The 18,510-nt window shown below is 47.9% G+C and overlaps 1 protein-coding gene across 2 annotated transcripts in view; it reads left to right on the top strand.

Annotated features, from left to right (window-relative positions):
* The window catches only part of MPZL1 (myelin protein zero like 1), a 50,952-nt gene that overhangs the window by 30,549 nt on the left and 1,893 nt on the right, over nucleotides 1-18,510 (top strand). Inside the window, exons 4-5 of one of the 2 annotated variants that reach the window (XM_064152241.1) lie at nucleotides 7,985-8,117; nucleotides 11,328-11,433. In XM_064152241.1, the coding sequence (XP_064008311.1) occupies nucleotides 7,985-8,117; nucleotides 11,328-11,433 (239 nt within the window). Of the gene's footprint in view, nucleotides 1-7,984; nucleotides 8,118-8,938; nucleotides 9,024-11,327; nucleotides 11,434-18,510 lie in introns of those variants that run through there. The other variant, XM_064152242.1, reaches the window with a different exon arrangement.

The raw sequence follows: 18,510 nt of genomic DNA, 5'->3' as shown, positions 1-18,510 counted from the left end.
GCACAGTGTCTCTGTGTGTGTCCCTTCCCTTCTTACCTCTGTCTCTGCATGGTAGTGTCTCTCACATCCCACTCCTCTCCAAAACACAAGAACCTCCAAAGCAAAAGAACTTGCCGGCAGTTTTCTCCTCTTAAATATGTTAACATGGAGATGCTGCTCGGCTTGGCCTTGGCCAGAGGCAAGGCTCTGACTTGGAGCTGGGGGAGCTTCTTGAAGATTGTTACAGGAGCTGTGCCAGTAGACCCCTCCCTTGCTACCAAAACCCTACCAGACACATATCTAAGACAGCCACATATGTATTTACAGATTTAAATGATCTCATAGATGCTTGATTAGCCTTAGCTTTTTGATTAAACAGTTAACATGTTCCCAGTTGGCTTAGCTGTTTTTAAGTTGCTACCTTGGCATCATTCAGCTGATTTTCACTGCAGTATCTACATAGATGTTGCACAAACAGCTCCATGAAGTATGCTGGAAGAGTCCTACAGGCAGGGATAAGGACTGTTCTTTCACTTGTGCACCTGATTCTAGAGAGGATTGTTGTTCAAAGCCTAAATGAGAGAAATCCGTAGGGAATCTCAAGTCCTTACGTTAGGCTGTCTCTGCTTGTAGTAGGAAGCTACTTGACAGTGTATTCAAGAGAGCTTGTATTATCTGAAGGTGCTGCATCTCTGATCCGAACTTTCATGGGGAAAATAATTGGCATTGTCATATTAAAATCTTTATAATTAGCAGCAGTGGAAAACTTCAGTTTCCTGCCTCCTTCATAAAGCTGATACTAACACATGTCCAACCAAAATGGGAGTCGCTTTGAATTGGGGTGAGATTTACTGAAAAGTGTTCTGGGAAGGCAGTAGTTTTGGCTTGTGTGAAGCTGTGAAGTGTGAGCTGTCAGAGGTGTTGTTTGGTTATGCAGTTGGGGCTGTTGCAGTGAGGTGATTTCACTCCTCATGCGCTCGGGAGGAATTCTTGTGTTTTTTTGGCATTCCACAACTGCAAGAAAATTTTGCCCTATGTAATTGTAAAACTGTGTGAGCTCTGCTGTAGTCTGTTGGACTGTGTTCTGAGCAGCAATGGAGCCAAACTCCAGTTCTGTGTGCAGAGGCATTTTTTTTTTGTACAGGCTTGTCCTAGAAGATAACTGCTGTCCTTTACTCACTCTCAACCAGTCAGAGAACACCACCTGGCTCAAGGAAACAACAAAACTAAGAAAAGCTGATAGCAGTATTTCAGCCGACGCTGCTCAAGTCAAGCACTTGTCAGTGTGAAACTAATGATTTGACTCGATCTTGAAGGTCTTTTCCAATCTAAGAGATTCTGTGACTGTGGTTTTGGCTTACTGCTTACTTTCTTGCTCTGAAAAAATAAGGACTTTTTTTTTTTTCCTTGTGTACAAGTCAACAGCTAGTCTGCTAGCAGAAATGAATGTCTCTTTTAATGCAGGAATAACTGTCTGCAAAAGCACTTGGAAAGGTGAAAAAGGACAAACTAGGGCATTTCTTCTTCTTCCATGCCTCAAAATGAAATGGTTTCTTTTTGCACAGCCCTCAAATGCAGCCGCAGTCTTAGGTGCCTGAAAAGTATTACCATTTGTAGGACTCTCTTCCTTCATAGCAGATGGATCTTAGACTGCCAAAAGGTTCTGGAAAGAAGAAATGTCTCCCCAAAATTGTGGCAGTCATGTCTTCATCTTTAATTTCTTACTAAGACTCTGTATTATTACTGTGTTGGGGCATTAGGAAAGCTGCTGATGTGAGCCAAATGGTGGTGTGATCAGTGAAACAGCTAGAAATCAGGCAACCCTTCACCTGGAAGCTCCTGAATTCCAAATGAACAGTGTCATCCTAGATAGGTGTGTCAAAATGAGCTTGGTCTACAGACTGAACGTTTGCTGGGAATGCTTTGTATAAGCACAGTCTGTGGTCCTTGCTGGCATGAGTCCAGCAAAGGGTGACTGATATGAATAAAGGACCAGATCACCTTTCACACAGGGAGAAGCTGAGAGAGCTGGGGTTGTCTAGCCTGATGAAGAGAAGAAAAGCTCAGGGGGATCCTCTCACCAGGTATTTATAGATGTTGATAGGATCTAAAGAAGACTGAGCCAGGCTTTTTGGTGGTGTGTACTGACAGGACAAGGGACAATCGGTGTAAACTGAAGCACAGGGAATTCTGTGTGAACATAGGAAAATAACACATTTGCTGTGACTGAACACTGGATTAAGTTGCCTTAAAAGATTATGAAAACTCCCATCCTTGGAGGTAGCCAAAACCAGAATGGACAGAGTATTGAGCATACTCTTCTAGCTGACCTTGCTTGAGGAGGGGGTTGGACTAGACAATTTCAGGATGTCCCTTCCAATCTCAGCAGTTCTGTGATGAGCAGATGCAGGTATCTGAGAGAGATCTTTCTATGTAAAATGATTCACCTGTTGGATCTTGTCCTGCTTTGCAGCAGCCTTCTCTCACAAGCAAACCCCTCACAAACAGATGGAAGGGAAAGTAACACAAACCCCTGCCCCTGCCTCTAGATTGAGATAAGGAGTGTTTAATGAGATGACACCTTGGCATGCTTCACAGAAAAGCACAGCAGAAGCAGCAGCAGAAGCCAACAAAAAAAGAGACTCCTCAGAGCCCAAGCCTGCAGCCAGCCCAGCAGAAAAGACCAGCATCCCAGCCCACAAACTGGAAGCAGCAACCAGAAACAGGAAGCCTCTGACTTTACAGTCTGAACTACAAGCCCCATGATACTTTGCTGCAGCCAGAAGTTTGGTTTTGAAGCTGGCAGGACATCAGCATGGTATCAAATGCTCACCAGCAGATTCGATTGGCTAAAGCCATGGCATTCTGCACCCCTTGTTCTAAGCGATCTATGTCATGCCCTGCAGTGAATAACCTCATATAGCGTGTATCGTATGTCGTTCACTGTCCATTCTCACTCAGATGAGATCTCCTTGTGGTACTCAATGACTTCTTGCTGCAGATGCTCTGAAGTTCTAGTACAGTCTGAACCAGCCCTTGATCAATACCAACGGTGGGGCTTTGTTTCCACCCCGGGGTGGTTGATTCCAGTGACTCCTCCTTCCATCTCTCCAAGTGAAAGCAAATTGTGGCTTGGATTCCAGTGCTCTGCTTCCAGCACATCCAGCTGCTGGGACCCTCCTGTCACACCAGAAGTATAAATGGGTTCCACTCTTCATAGTTTTGCTGGCATTAGAGTACACTGTGTGCCTGTATCTATTGAGGTTTCATGCTCTTGTGGGTTGATCTTGCCAAATTATCGGATCCAATAAACGCAGCTCTCCTCCATCTGGTTGGAGGCAGGGCCTTTCTAATTCTGGCTGGAATCACTTGCCTTTTGTGAAGATGCTTTGGGAGTCCTTTCAGGCAGATCAGAAGCAGTACCAGCTTGTCTGCTCCTTTTTTGGGCAATTTTCCACTGGAAACTGATGCAGCATTCTTCTGTGGAGGATTTCCTTGTCATTCACAGACTTGGGGAGCTAGGACTGAAGTGAGTTTTCCGTTCCATTTCCTCATGTTCTTCCTGTTGTCATATAATTAAAAGCACAGGCTACACAGTGGTGTGTACCTCCCAGATTCACTCTCTTGGACAGGGAGGCACCTATTCCTAATAACTGAAACAAGGGACTGTACAGGTGGGGAGCAGGACATGTTCTTTTTGAGTTCATGGACCTCCCAGGAGAGTTTCTTCAGAGCTGAAGCACAGACCTGGGCAGAGGAAAAGAGACTTCCTTTGTATTGATGAAGTCTGATAGTCATTTCATCCACTGTGTGTCCATGGTCATCTTTAGAGGCCAAGGAGAAAGACTGAATGACCACCTCTGGCTCTTCCTCTTGTTCCTGTGATAACCCTGTTCATCATCATCCTTTGCAGGATGAAATGCTTTCCTTGTATATTTTCTTTTCTGTGCAGAGGCAACTGACACTGGCACAGGCTGGTTCTCCAGTGCAGCTGCTTTGCCTGCTGCTCTGCCAGTAGGTTCAAAGACCTCTGTCCCCTGTGTGTGCTGGACTGTACTGAGGAAGACTTGGTAGGTATGGGCCAGGCCCCCAACACATTGCAGTGATTTGTATCCCTCAGGAATTTCTGGGCTGACAGCATGCTTTTCCCAAACATTTCACCAGCTTGCTGGAACTTTACTCTTGTTTGGCAGTGACCATCAGCCTAAGCACTTGCTCCTACTCTCCTGCACACCCTGCTGCTCGTAATAAATCTGCTGTACTTCTGCTGGAGGATTTGAATCATTAGGGGTCTGCCTTGGAGGATTTGAATCATTAGGGGTCTGACCTGGAGGGTTTGAATCATTGGGGGTCTGACCTGGAGCTTGTGAGTTCAAATCTGCCTTAGAGTTTACAGGGCTCTGGTTCTGGTCTGCTGGCTGGGGGTTCGAACTGGCTGAGCTGGTGTCATTAGGATTTGGACTGACTGGGCTAGCGTTACCAGCATTAGTGGGATTGTTTGCCTGTCCTCCTGGGATGCCTGCCAACCCTGACGTGTTATCATTGTTGCTAGGAACATTCTGATTTTGGGTACCTGGCTGTCCTCCTGGGGCACCTGCCAAACTCTGCCCGTTGTTTTTGTTATCCTTGTTATTGTTTACATTGGCAGAATTCCCAGAACCTACAGAGGAGGGAGCAGAGGCTGCCTGGGGGGAAGAAGATTGCTGAGAAACTGTTACTGAATGTGGTTTTGAGACAGAATTTTTCCTAGCTCTTACAGAAGCTGGTTTAGAATTTTTCACAAATAATGCCAAAATTAATATGAATATTAAAATCATGAGGCAAATATTAAAAACTGTGAGTAGAAAAACAGTTTTACACGAGCATGTGCCTAGGCAAACAGTTGGAATTCCTGTCTTAGGCTGAATAACTCTCATTAGAGCCGTATTTAAAGCAGAATTTCCATTGATTGTCACATTATTGACAAAAGCTCCTGTAATATTCTTGGTAATATTCTCAGAGATATTAAAACCAGCATAACCAAGAATCAAATCACCCCAGCTCCAGAACATGCTTGAAAGCTTAGCTTTGACCTTCTTAAAAACTACATGAAGCAAGAAATAACCAATTTGATCTTTGATCCAATTGTACACAAAAAAACAGAAAACAGGCCACACAATAATCCCCACCAAGTACAATAGCTGCTTGATTAGCTTCATCTTAATTCCCAGAGCTAATTTCCAATCACTCAAATATATCTAGCCCCACGTTGGGCGCCAATTAAAAATGTGATGGTTTGGGCTCTTACCCGCCCCCCCACACTTTGTATTTGCCCCAGCTAACTCAGATGGACCCTGGGAATATAGATGAAGCAATTTATTTACAGCTAGCAGAATTTACAAGCAGCTATTTACAATATATACAGTTATATACAATTATATACAGAAATATACAAAGGATAAACAATATAAAAGCACAACTCCCCTCCCAGAAACCTGAGTCCCCAGGAGGGGCTTTCAAACCACCCCAACATCTCCCCTTGCCCTCTCAACCTTACCCCAGTTCTCAGGAAGAAGAGAGGTGCAGCCAAGAGGTTAGGGAGCAAGGTTAGTAGGAGCAAGGTTAATGAGATGTGACCAGGTCTGAAGGCAAAGGCAGAAGTGAGAGACAAAATGGAGAAAGTTTACTTCTTCTTCCCAGAGTTCTCAGCGTGACTGTGAGAGAAGGAGACACCATGTTTTCATTCCACTGCCTGTTATCAAGTTCTTCTACCAAAACATTCCAGCTTGCTTCTAACTAGCACAGTACTCTTGGGGCAGATCTCCAGGTGGTATTCTTGAGAGAATTTATATTAGTCTGGGCAAGACCAGGAATACACTTAGGGGACATGGTAACAGCAACAGGCTGATGTTTGTGTCCTAAGGATATTTGAAACTCTCAAAAGATGAAAAAGAGTTCTCTGTTCCATCTGCCAGCTGGGTGAAATTATTGATAAATGGTAACACAGCATGTGACTACCAGCTTAACTGAGTGACCAGTGGACTAATGTGCAAGACATACCAGTAGCCAGCACAGTTAACACTATAGCTTTAAGCCATTTTCTTCAGCTGAAACACAGTACCACAGAGGGCACCACATGGAGTACAAATGTGGTATGCAGCTGAACCAGAAAGACAAATGCATTGAATGCCTTACCACTGTGAAAATAGCAAAGCAAATAATATGGACAAAATTACCTTAGCAAAACTGAATTCTCTCACCTCTTTATCAAAGCCCTACACTGGGCACCAAACTAGATTGTTCTGGTTTAAGGCAGCCTGCGCTCACAAGCAAGCCCCTACCACACAGATGAGAGGGAAAACGACACACACCCCCAGGCTGAGATAAAAGAGTTTAATGAGGTGATACAAAGTACGATTACCTGAGCCTATTTATCAGAAAAGCACAGGAAAAGCAGAAGCAAGACCAGAATCCAGAATCCACAGCAGAAAAGACCAAAACTGGAAACTAAAAGCAGCAACTGGAAACAGGAAGCCTCTCATGATGCAATCCAACTAAAAGCCCCATGCTAGCTGCAGCCAGCACTTTAATTTTAAAGCTGGTGTGACATCAGTGTGGTATTGAATCCGGATTCAACTGGCTGAACACGTGAGAGATCTTGTGCTAATTCACCTGTATTTGGTGCAGGCAGCTAGCATAGCATGGAGTGTCTAAAGAGACCCCCTGGTCTAAGGTGTTCCTTGCATTAAATATGATGTGAAGGGAGCCACATTGTTTCTTATGGGGACAGACTAGAATGGTAGTCTGTGTGTTCTTTATCTTCTATGTCCAACTGGCTCCTCTTCCTTAGCCAAAATTACACTAGGGAAAACACAAGTAAAGCAATATTGTATCACAGTATCACCAAGGTTGGAAAAGACCTCATAGATCATCAAGTCCAACCCTTTACCACAGAGCTCAAGGCTAGACCATGGCACCAAGTGCCATGTCCAATCTTGCCTTGAACAGCTCCAGGGATGGTGACTCCACCACCTCCCCGGGCAGCCCATTCCAGTGCCCAATGACTGTCTCAGTGAAGAACTTTCTCCTCACCTCAAGCCTAAATTTCTCCTGGCACAGCTTGAGGCTGTGTCCTCTTGTTCTGGTGCTGGCCACCTGAGAGAAGAGAGCAACCTCCTCCTGGCCACAACCACCCCTCAGGTAGTTGTAGACAGCAATAAGGTCACCCCTGAGCCTCCTCCAGGCTAACCAATCCCAGCTCCCTCAGCCTCTCCTCGTAGGGCTGTGCTCAAGGCCTCTCCCCAGCCTCGTCGCCCTTCTCTGGACATGCTCAAGCATCTCAATGTCCCTCCTAAACTGGGAGGCCCAGAACTGAACACAGGACTCAAGGTGTGGTCTAACCAGTGCAGAGTACAGGGGCAGAATGACCTCCCTGCTCCTGCTGGCCACACCATTCCTGATGTGTTCCTCTAAGCGCTTTTCTAGTGTCTTACAATGATCCTGGTTTAAGGAGAGAAAGACTGATTCAATAGAAATATACAGAGATGTATTATGAGATGTGAGAGTCACTTACAAACACTTTTGAGAGTGAGCATGGGTAGTAACAAGGCCGTTTGCTGCACAGTACCCAGAGAACAGCCAACCTTCAGCTCTCAGCAATGTGCTGCATTCAAATCTGCTTTCAAGTGTGCCTGCCTTTTCCTACTGACCTCCCTGAGAACTGCCAGGTGAATGCAACTTGCGTTTTTTCCCCCTCTGATACAAAATGAGACGTGAAGGCTGTTGGTTCACTATAAACTCTCTTCTGAAGGACAGTGGCATTACAAACGTTGGTGTGTGCTCTCTTCGTATGCTGTTCTGCTGGCTGCCTGCTCTCCCTACCACTGAGACTACATGTTACAATTCCTGGGTATTACGTTAGTGCCTTCTGCTCTAAACAAATCCAGGGTGAAGAGCATTTGTGGTTTGCACTTGTGTTACTCAGAGGATGCAGAGGAGCTGAGCGTTTTCTCCCTTTTCTCCCCAGACAGCCTGCCTGCGTTCCCCGTCGCCATGGTGGCCGGGATAGTCATCGGCACGGTCACAGGTCTCTCACCGCTCATCTCTATTGTCGTGTGTCTTGTCATCAGAAAGAACAACTCTAAAAAACGATACTCTGGGTAAGAGATCTCCTCCTCACCTGTGGATGGTGCGAGGAACGGCAGCGGGATCAGAGGGAGGGCTTAGAGGCGGGTAGGAGTTGTTTCAGCTAGGTCTTGGCGGCTGGTTAGAGGTGGGGTATGACCGTGTGTAACACTGGTCTTCTGTCTTTAGCGATCGCACTGTGCAAGGACCCACTGACCACGAGTTGCGCTTCAGAGTTGCTAGGTGTTGAAATCGTTTCCCAGCCACAAGCATATATATGCTCTAACAATGTTTAATCCAAGGTTCCCCAGCTCTGGTCTGTTCCCCTTCCCTTGCCTCCGGCCCTGCTTCCCACTCCTGGCCCCAGCCCCCAAAGGAGAAGTAACCACACATGCACTTTTGAGGAGTGCTCCGTGTTGAGATTTAAGATTGAGTCTTTCAGTTGCTGGTGTTTGGCTTCTGAACTTGGAAGTATACTCACCAAAATGCCTTCTATCACACGCTTCAAAGTAAGGCAACAATACCCACTTTGCATCTGTTCTCGTTGCTGTCTGGTTTTGATAGCAGTTACCATCCCTGCAAAGTTTTTAGTGTTGAGAAGATGATTCCAAAGCGCAGCACAGATCTTTGAGTGGGAACATGAAAAAGCAACGAGAGCTAACAAAGTCAGACTTGAGTCTTGTGGTGATGGAGCTTGGTGCTGGTGGGGGAGGCACATCCTTGTTTTCTCCTCTAATTAGTTGGTAATTTGCTTCTAATAACAACAAAGAAAATTACCTATGTAGTCTTAGAAACAAAGCCCAAACTTACAACTTTCTTCTCTTCTTTCCCCAATAAATACTCCTGCTTCCTACAGGTTCATTGGGTTGCCTGTGGGATCAAAGGAAATAACTCAAAAAACAATCTTGTGGGGATTTCTAAATTAAACTCTGCCCTGTCCTTTTCCCAGTTGGAGAGCTTAGAGAAAGTCAGTTGGCTATTGCCCAACGGTAAGGCTAAATATAGCAAAGGTGGCTGTGTGTGCTCAGAACTGTGTGGACAGCCTGGTTTTCCCTTTCTGCATGTGTCCTTCCCCTAAACTGAACAAAGCCTGCAGCGGTATGCCTGAGGGGTCCACTTGCCTTGCTTCCCTCTGATCTGCTCTCCAGCATCTCCCTGATGAAGACCTGAAGCGGTGGTTTGTGCATTGTAATTTCTTGTAGTAGAATTAACTGCTGACTTGGGAAGGTAGTTAAGGTAATTAAGGTTAAATACTGCTTTCACTGACCATGCCAGCTCTGCATGACATGTAAAGAGAAACTAAGTGTGCTGCGACCTCTTCCAAACGTGCAGCCTGTCTTCCACATGATGCTAACTCAGTGCGCGGTGGTGGTGAGATATGCTCACTCTTCCATAGCTGTTCTGCCTTGAGCTGAGGTGGGCTGGGGCACTGCGTGGCACCTGGAACCCCTGCATGGCCATGCTCTGACTTTGGTGTTTTGTTTATTTTCTCCTTTCTGCCCTGGTGTGCTGGGATCGGATCCTGCTTACCTTCCTCTCCTTACAGAGACCCTGATATAGACGCCAGATTGGGAATGTAACAGGGCTGGGTCTTCCCTTCCAGGCCCACTAGACACCATGGTAACTAATCAATCAAGTTGGTGGTTGCTGTTAATACCTGTGTGTGTGTGTACACATTTCCTTTGCTAACTAACCAGCTAGCTCTCTACTAACATAACTTCACTGTAATTCGTGCTGGAATATGTTGGCAAAGGGATGATGCATTTCACTGGGTGCTTGGGTTTCATTGTCTCGTGTCTGACTAGGGTGGGATTGCTGCTTATCCCAAATGGTGTCCCTCCATCTCTTCCGACAGTGAGCTTGCCAGTCCATGGACTGAAGCACAGGCGATTCAAGCTCTTTCAGTGCCAAAGTAAAAGTGCATTGCCTGTAGGTGCTCCCTAGCTTAGACAGCTCAGGTGTTTGAAAGCTTGCAGTGAGCTAAGTACATTAGTGGCTTAAACCAGAATTATGGGGTTTATGTAGTATAGATCTGAGGAATTTGGTGAGTAGAGCATGTGAATAGACCAGCTCCTGATTACATAATTTTGGGAACAGCAGTTTTGTCTCTGAGACAGTAGATGCCTCCTGCTGTGATGTCTCGGGGGCAGTACTTTTTTTCCTTACTGCTGCCTTTATGAGGAGTGAAGTTTTCTATGGTTAGACTACCAAAGGATAAAAAATTGTTGCCCTGCGAGGAGGTGGTTTGCTTAATGTTACTGTCCTCATTGGTTTGTTTCTGTACTTGGCTGTGTACAGTGTCTGTCTACAAACACTGGGGAAAAGGACGCCCAGTGGTCAAAGGTTAGGTAGAGAGTGGAACTCCTGTGTCTGCACGCAAGGAGGTGACCAGTTTTCTTTCCTAGCTGCTTGAGGAGGTACACCTAGCATTAAGAGGCCCATAATTCTATTGCCCAGAAGCAGCTAACAGAAATTTTGAGAGCATTTGCTCATATATTTAGCTCTGTGATACTAATTTCTGTCTGCCACAGACTTGTTTTTAGTCTTGCTTTAAGCAGATGGGAAGAAGCAGAGAGTAAGAACTGGCAACCTTCTTTTAAGAGTCCTGGTTCTCACTACCAGACAGTTTTCTTGTTTGAAAAGCAAGGTTTGTATGAGAAAGTATTCAAGCAGCTATATCAGGGCATATATCTTACATGTCACATAGGATTCTCCAGAGACTAGTGCCTGTTGAGTGGGCAGAATTACTTTGGTACTGTAGCCCAGCCAAAAGCAAGGGAACTAAGGCAGAGTTTGGTAGGAAGTACCTTTCTGGTGTGGAGAGCTGGTGGCTCTTGCAGGTGTTCACTGTAGCATCGGTGTCACGCTTGCTTCGTAGGTTAGTTAGAAGTTAATTCCTCTTTACCAGGGTTGACTGAGGCTGAAGCCTCAGTGAAGAAAACACATTTGATTCTAGACCTTTTGGGCTGAATGGGAATATCTAGGGAGCAGGCATTTTGGAGAAGCTGCTGTCCTCTGTTCGTGTTGCCTACCACTGAGACCCTGCGAGGAAGGGGAGAGAATTATCTGGGGAGAGATGGAGAACTGTGTGCATTTCAGAATCCATTCTGTTCATGTTTATTTTGGCATCATCTGCCACGTTCACCTTTCCACCACTCGTTTTTTGTGTTCTTTTGTTTGTTTTGTTTTCCCCTTTTGTGCCTCTTGAACATTGTCGTGCAAACTCTGCTCTGCCACCTCGTCAGCTGCAGTACATCTGAGAGCTTGATGTCACCGGTTAAGCAGGCTCCGCAGAAGTCGCCCTCCGACACAGAGGGTCTGGTAAACAGCGTGCCCGCCAGATCGCACCAGGTAACCTGCGGCAGCGCCTCCCGCTCTGCGGGCGAGAGAAAGGCAGGGGGGGACCCGCGGAGTGGCTGCTGAGGGCAGGGTGGGACACGCGGATTCAGGTGCTGAGGAGGAGAAGTGCTGTGCTCGAGGGATGGGCAGCAGGCTGGGGCTGGGGAGCTCTTCTGTAGAAAGCTGAGTGCCCTTGAAAGAATAACATCTCAGTGGCGGTTGAGGGGAAGCTCTGTGCCCTGTTAGTACTGATGTATCAAAAGAGATGGTTCTGATCTTGCCTGTTAACATACACAAGTGAATTCCCAGGGTGAAAGCCTGTGAGGAATGAGAACTGGGCAGTGGGTAGCTGTTTAAGATAGAGACAACATTATCTACTGGATGTGTAATCGCTCCATAAAGCTGCCTGAGCTGTCCTAGGGTTGTGGTGGGGAGGAATTGTATTTATTGTGTGGTAGAATAGAATCACAGCATCAGCCAGGTTGGAAGTGACCTCCAAGATCATCCAGCCCAACCTAGCACCCTGCCCTAGACAGTCAACCAGACCATGGCACTAAGTGCCCCAGCCAGGCTTGGCTTCAACACCTCCAGGCACAGCCACTCCACCACCTCCCTGGGCAGCCCATTCCAATGCCAATCACTCTCTCTGACAACAACTTCCTCCTAACATCCAGCCCAGACCTCCCCTGGCACAACTTGATACTCTGTCCCGTTGTTCTATTGCTGGTTGCCTGGCAGAAAAGCCCAACCCCACCTGGCTACAGCCTCCCTTCAGGTGGTTGTAGACAGCAATGAGCTCTGCCCTGAGCCTCCTCTGCTGCAGGCTGCACACCCCCAGCTCCCTCAGCCTCTCCTCACAGGGCTGTGCTCCAGGCCCCTCCCCAGCCTTGCTGCCCTTCTCTGGGCACCTTCCAGCACCTCAACATCTCTCTTGAATGGAGGAGCCCAGAACTGGACACAGCACTCAAGGTGTGGCCTGACCAGTGCTGAGCACAGGCACAGAAGAACCTCCCTTGTCCTGCTGGCCACACTGCTCCTGAGCCAGCCCAGGATGCCATTGGCTCTGCTGCCCACCTGGGCACTGCTGCCTCCTCTGCAGCTCCTCTGTCCCAGCACCCCCAGCTCCCTTTCTTCCTGGCTGCTCTCTGCCTATAAAGCCTAGGCAATGCTCTCATTTGCTGGTGTGTGGGAGGGTTATCTGAAACGGGAGGATGAGACAGGTGATTCCCACCTCCTCCCCAGCTCCCACTGAAAACATAGTTAACAGTTTGAGTTAGCTGCAGTAGCTGTTGGAGTCAGCATCCCTAGGGCAGAAGAGCAAGATGTTTTCTCTAATGACTGTAATGGTATGAAGCAGTACATGCAGCTGCTCTGAGAGCTACATAAAGGAGAGTTTTGCACTTATGTCTTGCAAGCACAAATACCTTAATCTCCATTCATGTTTTGGTGTGAAGAGTTGCTGTGCCCTCACCCTTCTGTGTCCTCAATGTTTTGAGTCTTAATGTACTGGAAGAAACATGCCAGAGTAAATCTAAGTTTTGTAAAGATTCCTGGGAATCAGTTTGCTTTTGCCCTTCTGTAGACACTCCAGTCTGTCTGTTCCTAAAGGACAACCTGAAACGTGACCTCAGAGGAAAACTTCCCAAAATAGCTTTAGCTCTGGTTAGTTGTGGTTTCATTTTTTAGCTTTTAAATCTGTTTTCTCAGGCAAAGAGAGCTGTGTCTAGATTTTCTTTTCTAGGCAAACATTTGTGGCAGAAAGTGGTTCCTTTGCCTTCTGTTAACCATTTGCCTCCACAGCAAGTAAACACATTTACTTATCTTTTAAAAGATCCCCAGTAAAATCAGGGTAGCTGGATTTTGAACATACTGTTTAAATCAGGGAAGAAACTACAGTTCAGGGCTGATAAACAGATTCCTCACAGTTCCCAAATGCTGTCACAGCCTGCTTGTTGATTCAGGCACACGTCTGTATCTTGGGTTGCCTGTCAGTTGTAGACCAGTGGTTCACACAGCCCCTGGTGCAGTCAGACAGTCAGGAGTTGTGGACTTCCTTTTACTTAGGTGAGATGTGCAGAAAGTGACTGAATGCTTTGTGCTTCACTGATGGTGAAGAGCTGTGAATAGGAATGCACAACTCTTGCCTCCACGAGTTAAAATCATTGATGGAGGTGCACGCTCTCAAAGAGTGACATTTAAATTAAATGTATTAAATTGAGTTTATTCCTTTTTGTATTTGGTTGGACTCAATGATCTCTTTGGGTCCCTTCCAAGCCCTAGTGTCCTGTGATCCTGTAATATCAGTTTAAGAGTCGATGATGAAGAATTTGTCCACATCACCTATGAAAGTGCACTTGAGCCTACACTTTTGTGGTTTGGGTGAACGTTGGTTAAGTGTAAGCTTTGCTTTTTACAGTGCCCCAGAGTGTGGAACCTATGAATATCTGATTCTCTGAATGTTCAGCTGGTAGAATCACTCAGTTTGTTTTCACTGTGTCTTCCTTCTCAGCAGATGTGCTCTGTCCCATACAATTTGTATGTAGTGTTTCTTCTTCATGCCACTGTTCCATAGTGACTTGTATTCTACCATGGCTGTCATTTGGATGAGTGAGAGAAGCATTTCCAGTGAAGGCAAGAACTGTATGTGTTCCCCACATGGATGTTGTTGTTCAGCTAGTAATCTGGGCTTCAGCACTCCTGCTGGAAGGCAGATGTGTGCTATCTCAAGAGATGCTAGCTCCAGGATGGCTGTCATTTATCTTCATGCTTTGCAAGTAGCTGAGTATTCACATGTGGGCAGGTGGAAGGACCACTGATCTTACAGTGTAACCTCTGCAGAAGTGCCTTTCTGGTCTGCAGAGCAGCACGGTATAGAATTCCTAATCCGGAGCTGTCAGAGTATGAGGCAGGAAGCACTAAAGCTGTATTAGCTTAAGTGCAGATCTCTTTCCAGTTTAAGACCCTCTCCTCCTCTTCCACTGCCCTTGCACAACAAGTATGAGGCCCTGCATGCAGAAGGCAGGGAGGATGAGAGGGCTGAGGAGCAGCCATCTGGGATGATGCCTAGGGTGGAGCAGTCCCCACCAACTGTGGTGACCAGCTCCACAAAGAACAAGAAAAAGAGAAGGGTCATAGTTGTTGGGGACTCTGTCTTGAGTGGGACAGAGGGACCCATTTGTCGTCCCAACCCACCCCACAGGGAGGTCTGCTCCCTTCCTGGTGCCCCTGGGTTAGGGACATCGCCAGGAGACTCCCTAACCTAATCCAGCCCTCTGGTTATTACCCCTTGCTGGTAATACAGGCTGGCAGGGATGAGATTGAGAAGAAGGGCACCAGGGCAATTAAAAAGGAATTCAAGGCCCTGAGGAAATTGCTAGATGGGGCAGGAGCACAGGTGGTGTTCTGCTCAGTTCCCTCTGTGGCAAGGGAGTTCACAGAGAGGAACAGCAGAACCTATGACATCAACAGCTGGCTCTAGGGATGGTGCCAGCAGCGGCACTTTGGGTTCTTTGACCCTGGGGGAACTTCTACTGAGCCAGACCTGCTTGATCCTGGTGGGGTGCAGTTGTCTAGGAGGGGCAGGAGAGTCCTGGCACTGGAGTTGGCAGGGCTCATTAGGCAGGCTTTAAACTAGGTCTGAAGGGGGTGGGTGAGGCAATTACTCTCTCTGAGAAGGAGAGAGTGGGAAGGAAACTAGGGACAATTGGGGAATCGAGAGCCCAGCTGAAGTGCATCTACACCAATGCACGCAGCTTGGGTAACAAGCAGGAGGAACTGCAAGTCCTGCTCCACCAGGGTGACTATGAGATAATTGCCATTTCAGACACTTGGTGGGATGACAGGCATGACTGGAGTGCTATACTGGGGGGATATAACCTCTTCAGGAGAGATAGGCAAGGGAGAAGAGGAGGAGGGGTGGCTCTGTATATTAGGGAGTCACTCCATGCCACTGAGCTTGAGGTGAGGGATGAAGGGGTTGAGAGCTTGTGGGCTAAAATCAGAGGGAGGACTAACAAATCTGACATCCTGGTTGGAGTCTGTTACAGACCACCCAACCAGGATGAGGAAACAGATGAGGTATTTTACAAACAGTTGGAGGCTGTCTCAAGGTCATCAGATCTTGTCCTTGTGGGTGACTTTAACCTGCCAGATATCTGCTGGGAACTTAATTCAGCAGAGAGGAGGCAGTCCAGGAGATTTCTGGAGTGCATGGAGGACAGCTTCATGACCCAGCTGTTAAGTGAGCCTACTAGGGGTCAAGCTCAGCTTGACCTGCTGCTGTCCAACAGAGAAGGGCTGGTAGGAGATGTGACAGTGGGAGGCTGCCTGGGGTGTAGTGATCACGAGTTAGTGGAGTTTTCAATATACAGGGAGGTAGGGAGGCACTACAACAAAACCTACACCTTGGACTTTCGGAGGGCAAACTTCAATTTGCTTAGGAACCTTATTGCAAAGTCCCCTGGGCAGCAGTCCTTGGGAACAAAGGGGTCCAGGATGGTTGGACCTACTTTAAACAGGAGCTCTTGAAGGCACAGGAGCTGGCAGTTCCCATGTGCTGAAAGATGAGCCGCAGGGGGAGGCGACCAGCCTGGATGAGCAAACAGCTCCTGAAGGAATTGGGGGAGAAAAAGAGGGTGTATCACCTCTGGAAGGAGGGGAAGGTTTCTCCTGATGTGTTTAAGGCTGTAGCCAGATTATGCAGGAGAAAAATGAGAGAGGCTAAGGCCCAGCTAGAACTTAGGCTGCCACCTCTGTGAAGGATAATAAAAAGCACTTTTATAAAGTTATCAATGCTAAAAGGAAGGGCCAGAAGAGCCTCCACTGCTTACTGGACCAGGAGGGGAACACTATAACTGATGATGAGGAAAAGGCAGAGGTCCTGAATGCCTTCTTCACCTCAGTTTTCAACAGTAAGGAGGAAGGAGTTCAGGGCAAGAGGCCTCTTGAACTGGGGGATGGGGTCGGGGAGCAGTGTGTTCCCCTGGAAATTCATGAGGAATTAGTTCAGGACCTGCTGAGCCATCTGGACACCCACAAGTCCATGGGACCAGATGGGATCCATGCCAGGGTGCTGAGAGAGCTGGCAGCTGAGCTGGCCAAGCTGCTCTCCATCATTTTCCAGCAGTCCTGGCTCACCAGAGAGGTCCCAGGAGACTGGAAACTGCCAACGTGGTCCCCATCCACAAGAAGGGTGGGATGGAGGAACCTGGGAACTACAGACCTGTCAGCCTGACCTCAGTGCCAGGGAAACTGATGGAGCAGGTTATCCTGGGGGTGATAAGAGCACACCTGAGGGATGGCAAAGGGCTCAGGTCCAGCCAGCATGGGTTTAGGAAGGGCAGATCCTGCCTCTCCAACCTGATCTCCTTCTATGATCAGGTGAGCCGCTTGGTGGCTGTGGGGAGGCCTGTGGATGTGGTCTGTCTGGACTTCAGCAAGGCCTTTGACACTGTCCCCCACAGCACACTGCTGGCTAAGCTGTCAGCCCATGGCTTGGATGGCAACACTCTGTGCTGGGTTAGGAACTGGCTGGAGGGCCGGACCCAGAGAGTGGTGGTGAATGGTGCCACATCCAGCTGGCAGCTGTCACTAGTGGTGTCCCTCAGGGATCTGTGCTGGGCCCCATCCTCTTTAACATCTTCATAGATGATCTGGATGAGGGCATGGAGTCAGTCATCAGCAAGTTTGCAGATGACACCAAGCTGTGGGCAGATGTGGCTGGGTTGGAGGGCAGAAGGGCTCTGCACCAGGACCTTGACCGCCTGCACAGATGGGCAGAGTCCAATGGGATGGGGTTCAATAGCTCCAAGTGCAGGGTGCTGCACTTTGGCCACAGCAACCCCATGCAGAGATACAGGCTGGGGTCGGAGTGGCTGAGAGCAGCCAGACAGAGAGGGATCTGGGGGTGCTGATTGATACCCGCCTGAACATGAGCCAGCAGTGTGCCCAGGTGGCCAAGAGAGCCAGTGGCATCCTGGCCTGCATCAGGAATGGTGTGGCCAGCAGGAGCAGGGAGGTCATTCTGCCCCTGTACTCTGCACTGGTTAGACCTCACCTTGAGTCCTGTGTTCAGTTCTGGGCCCCCAGTTTAGGAGGGACATTGAGATGCTTGAGCGTGTCCAGAGAAGGGCGACGAGGCTGGGGAGAGGCCTTGAGCACAGCCCTACGAGGAGAGGCTGAGGGAGCTGGGATTGGTTAGCCTGGAGGAGGCTCAGGGGAGACCTTATTGCTGTCTACAACTACCTGAGGGGAGGTTGTGGCCAGGAGGAGGTTGCTCTCTTCTCTCAGGTGGCCAGCACCAGAACAAGAGGACACAGCCTCAGGCTGCGCCAGGGGAGATTTAGGCTGGAGGTGAGGAGAAAGTTCTTCCCTGAGAGAGTCATTGGACACTGGAATGGGCTGCCCGGGGAGGTGGTGGAGTTGCCGTCCCTGGAGCTGTTCAAGGCAGGGTTGGATGTGGCACTTGGTGCCATGGTCTGGCCTTGAGCTCTGTGGTAAAGGGTTGGACTTGATGATCTGTGAGGTCTCTTCCAACCTTGTTGATACTGTGATACTGTGATATCCACTCAAGTTTTCATCCTTCTGTACCCCTTCCTGTACTCTTTGTCATTTGGGAAGTACTTTACTCAGAAGCAAGAAAATTTGGATTTGATCTACTTCTGGAGAAGAGCAAAGGATTTATTAGTTGCCATCTTTTCTGTTGAGTTGGGATGATAGGGAGGAACAGTTGTGCATAACTGTACCTGTGTCCTTCAAGAACTTAATTTTCTGCAGAGAGTCTCTTAGTCTCTGGCCCCTAGTTGCTTTGGAACATAGGTGGAGTCTGGGTCTGTTCCATGGAGATGTTTTTTGATTTGTCAGGATACCAAAAGGACTGAGGAGAAAGGTGTAGGAGAGACGTCTGTGAAGGCTGCTTCTTTGCTGGTCATAAGGGAAATGGAAACAGAGTTAAATGGGTGAAATTGCTTTGAAGCAAAGAACTGCTGAAAAAGCTGCAACCAAGCTAAGAGATCTCTCCTTGCAATTTCCACAGCCCCTTGCCCTCTCTCCCATTCCCTCCTGCATGGGGCAATGTGTGTGGGTGTATGG

This window comes from Pogoniulus pusillus, chromosome 12, assembly GCF_015220805.1.
Source record: "Pogoniulus pusillus isolate bPogPus1 chromosome 12, bPogPus1.pri, whole genome shotgun sequence".
NCBI classification, from domain to species: Eukaryota; Metazoa; Chordata; class Aves; order Piciformes; family Lybiidae; genus Pogoniulus; species Pogoniulus pusillus.
The sequence above is the reverse complement of the archived record's forward strand: the minus strand, read 5'-3'. Positions and strand labels throughout refer to the sequence as shown.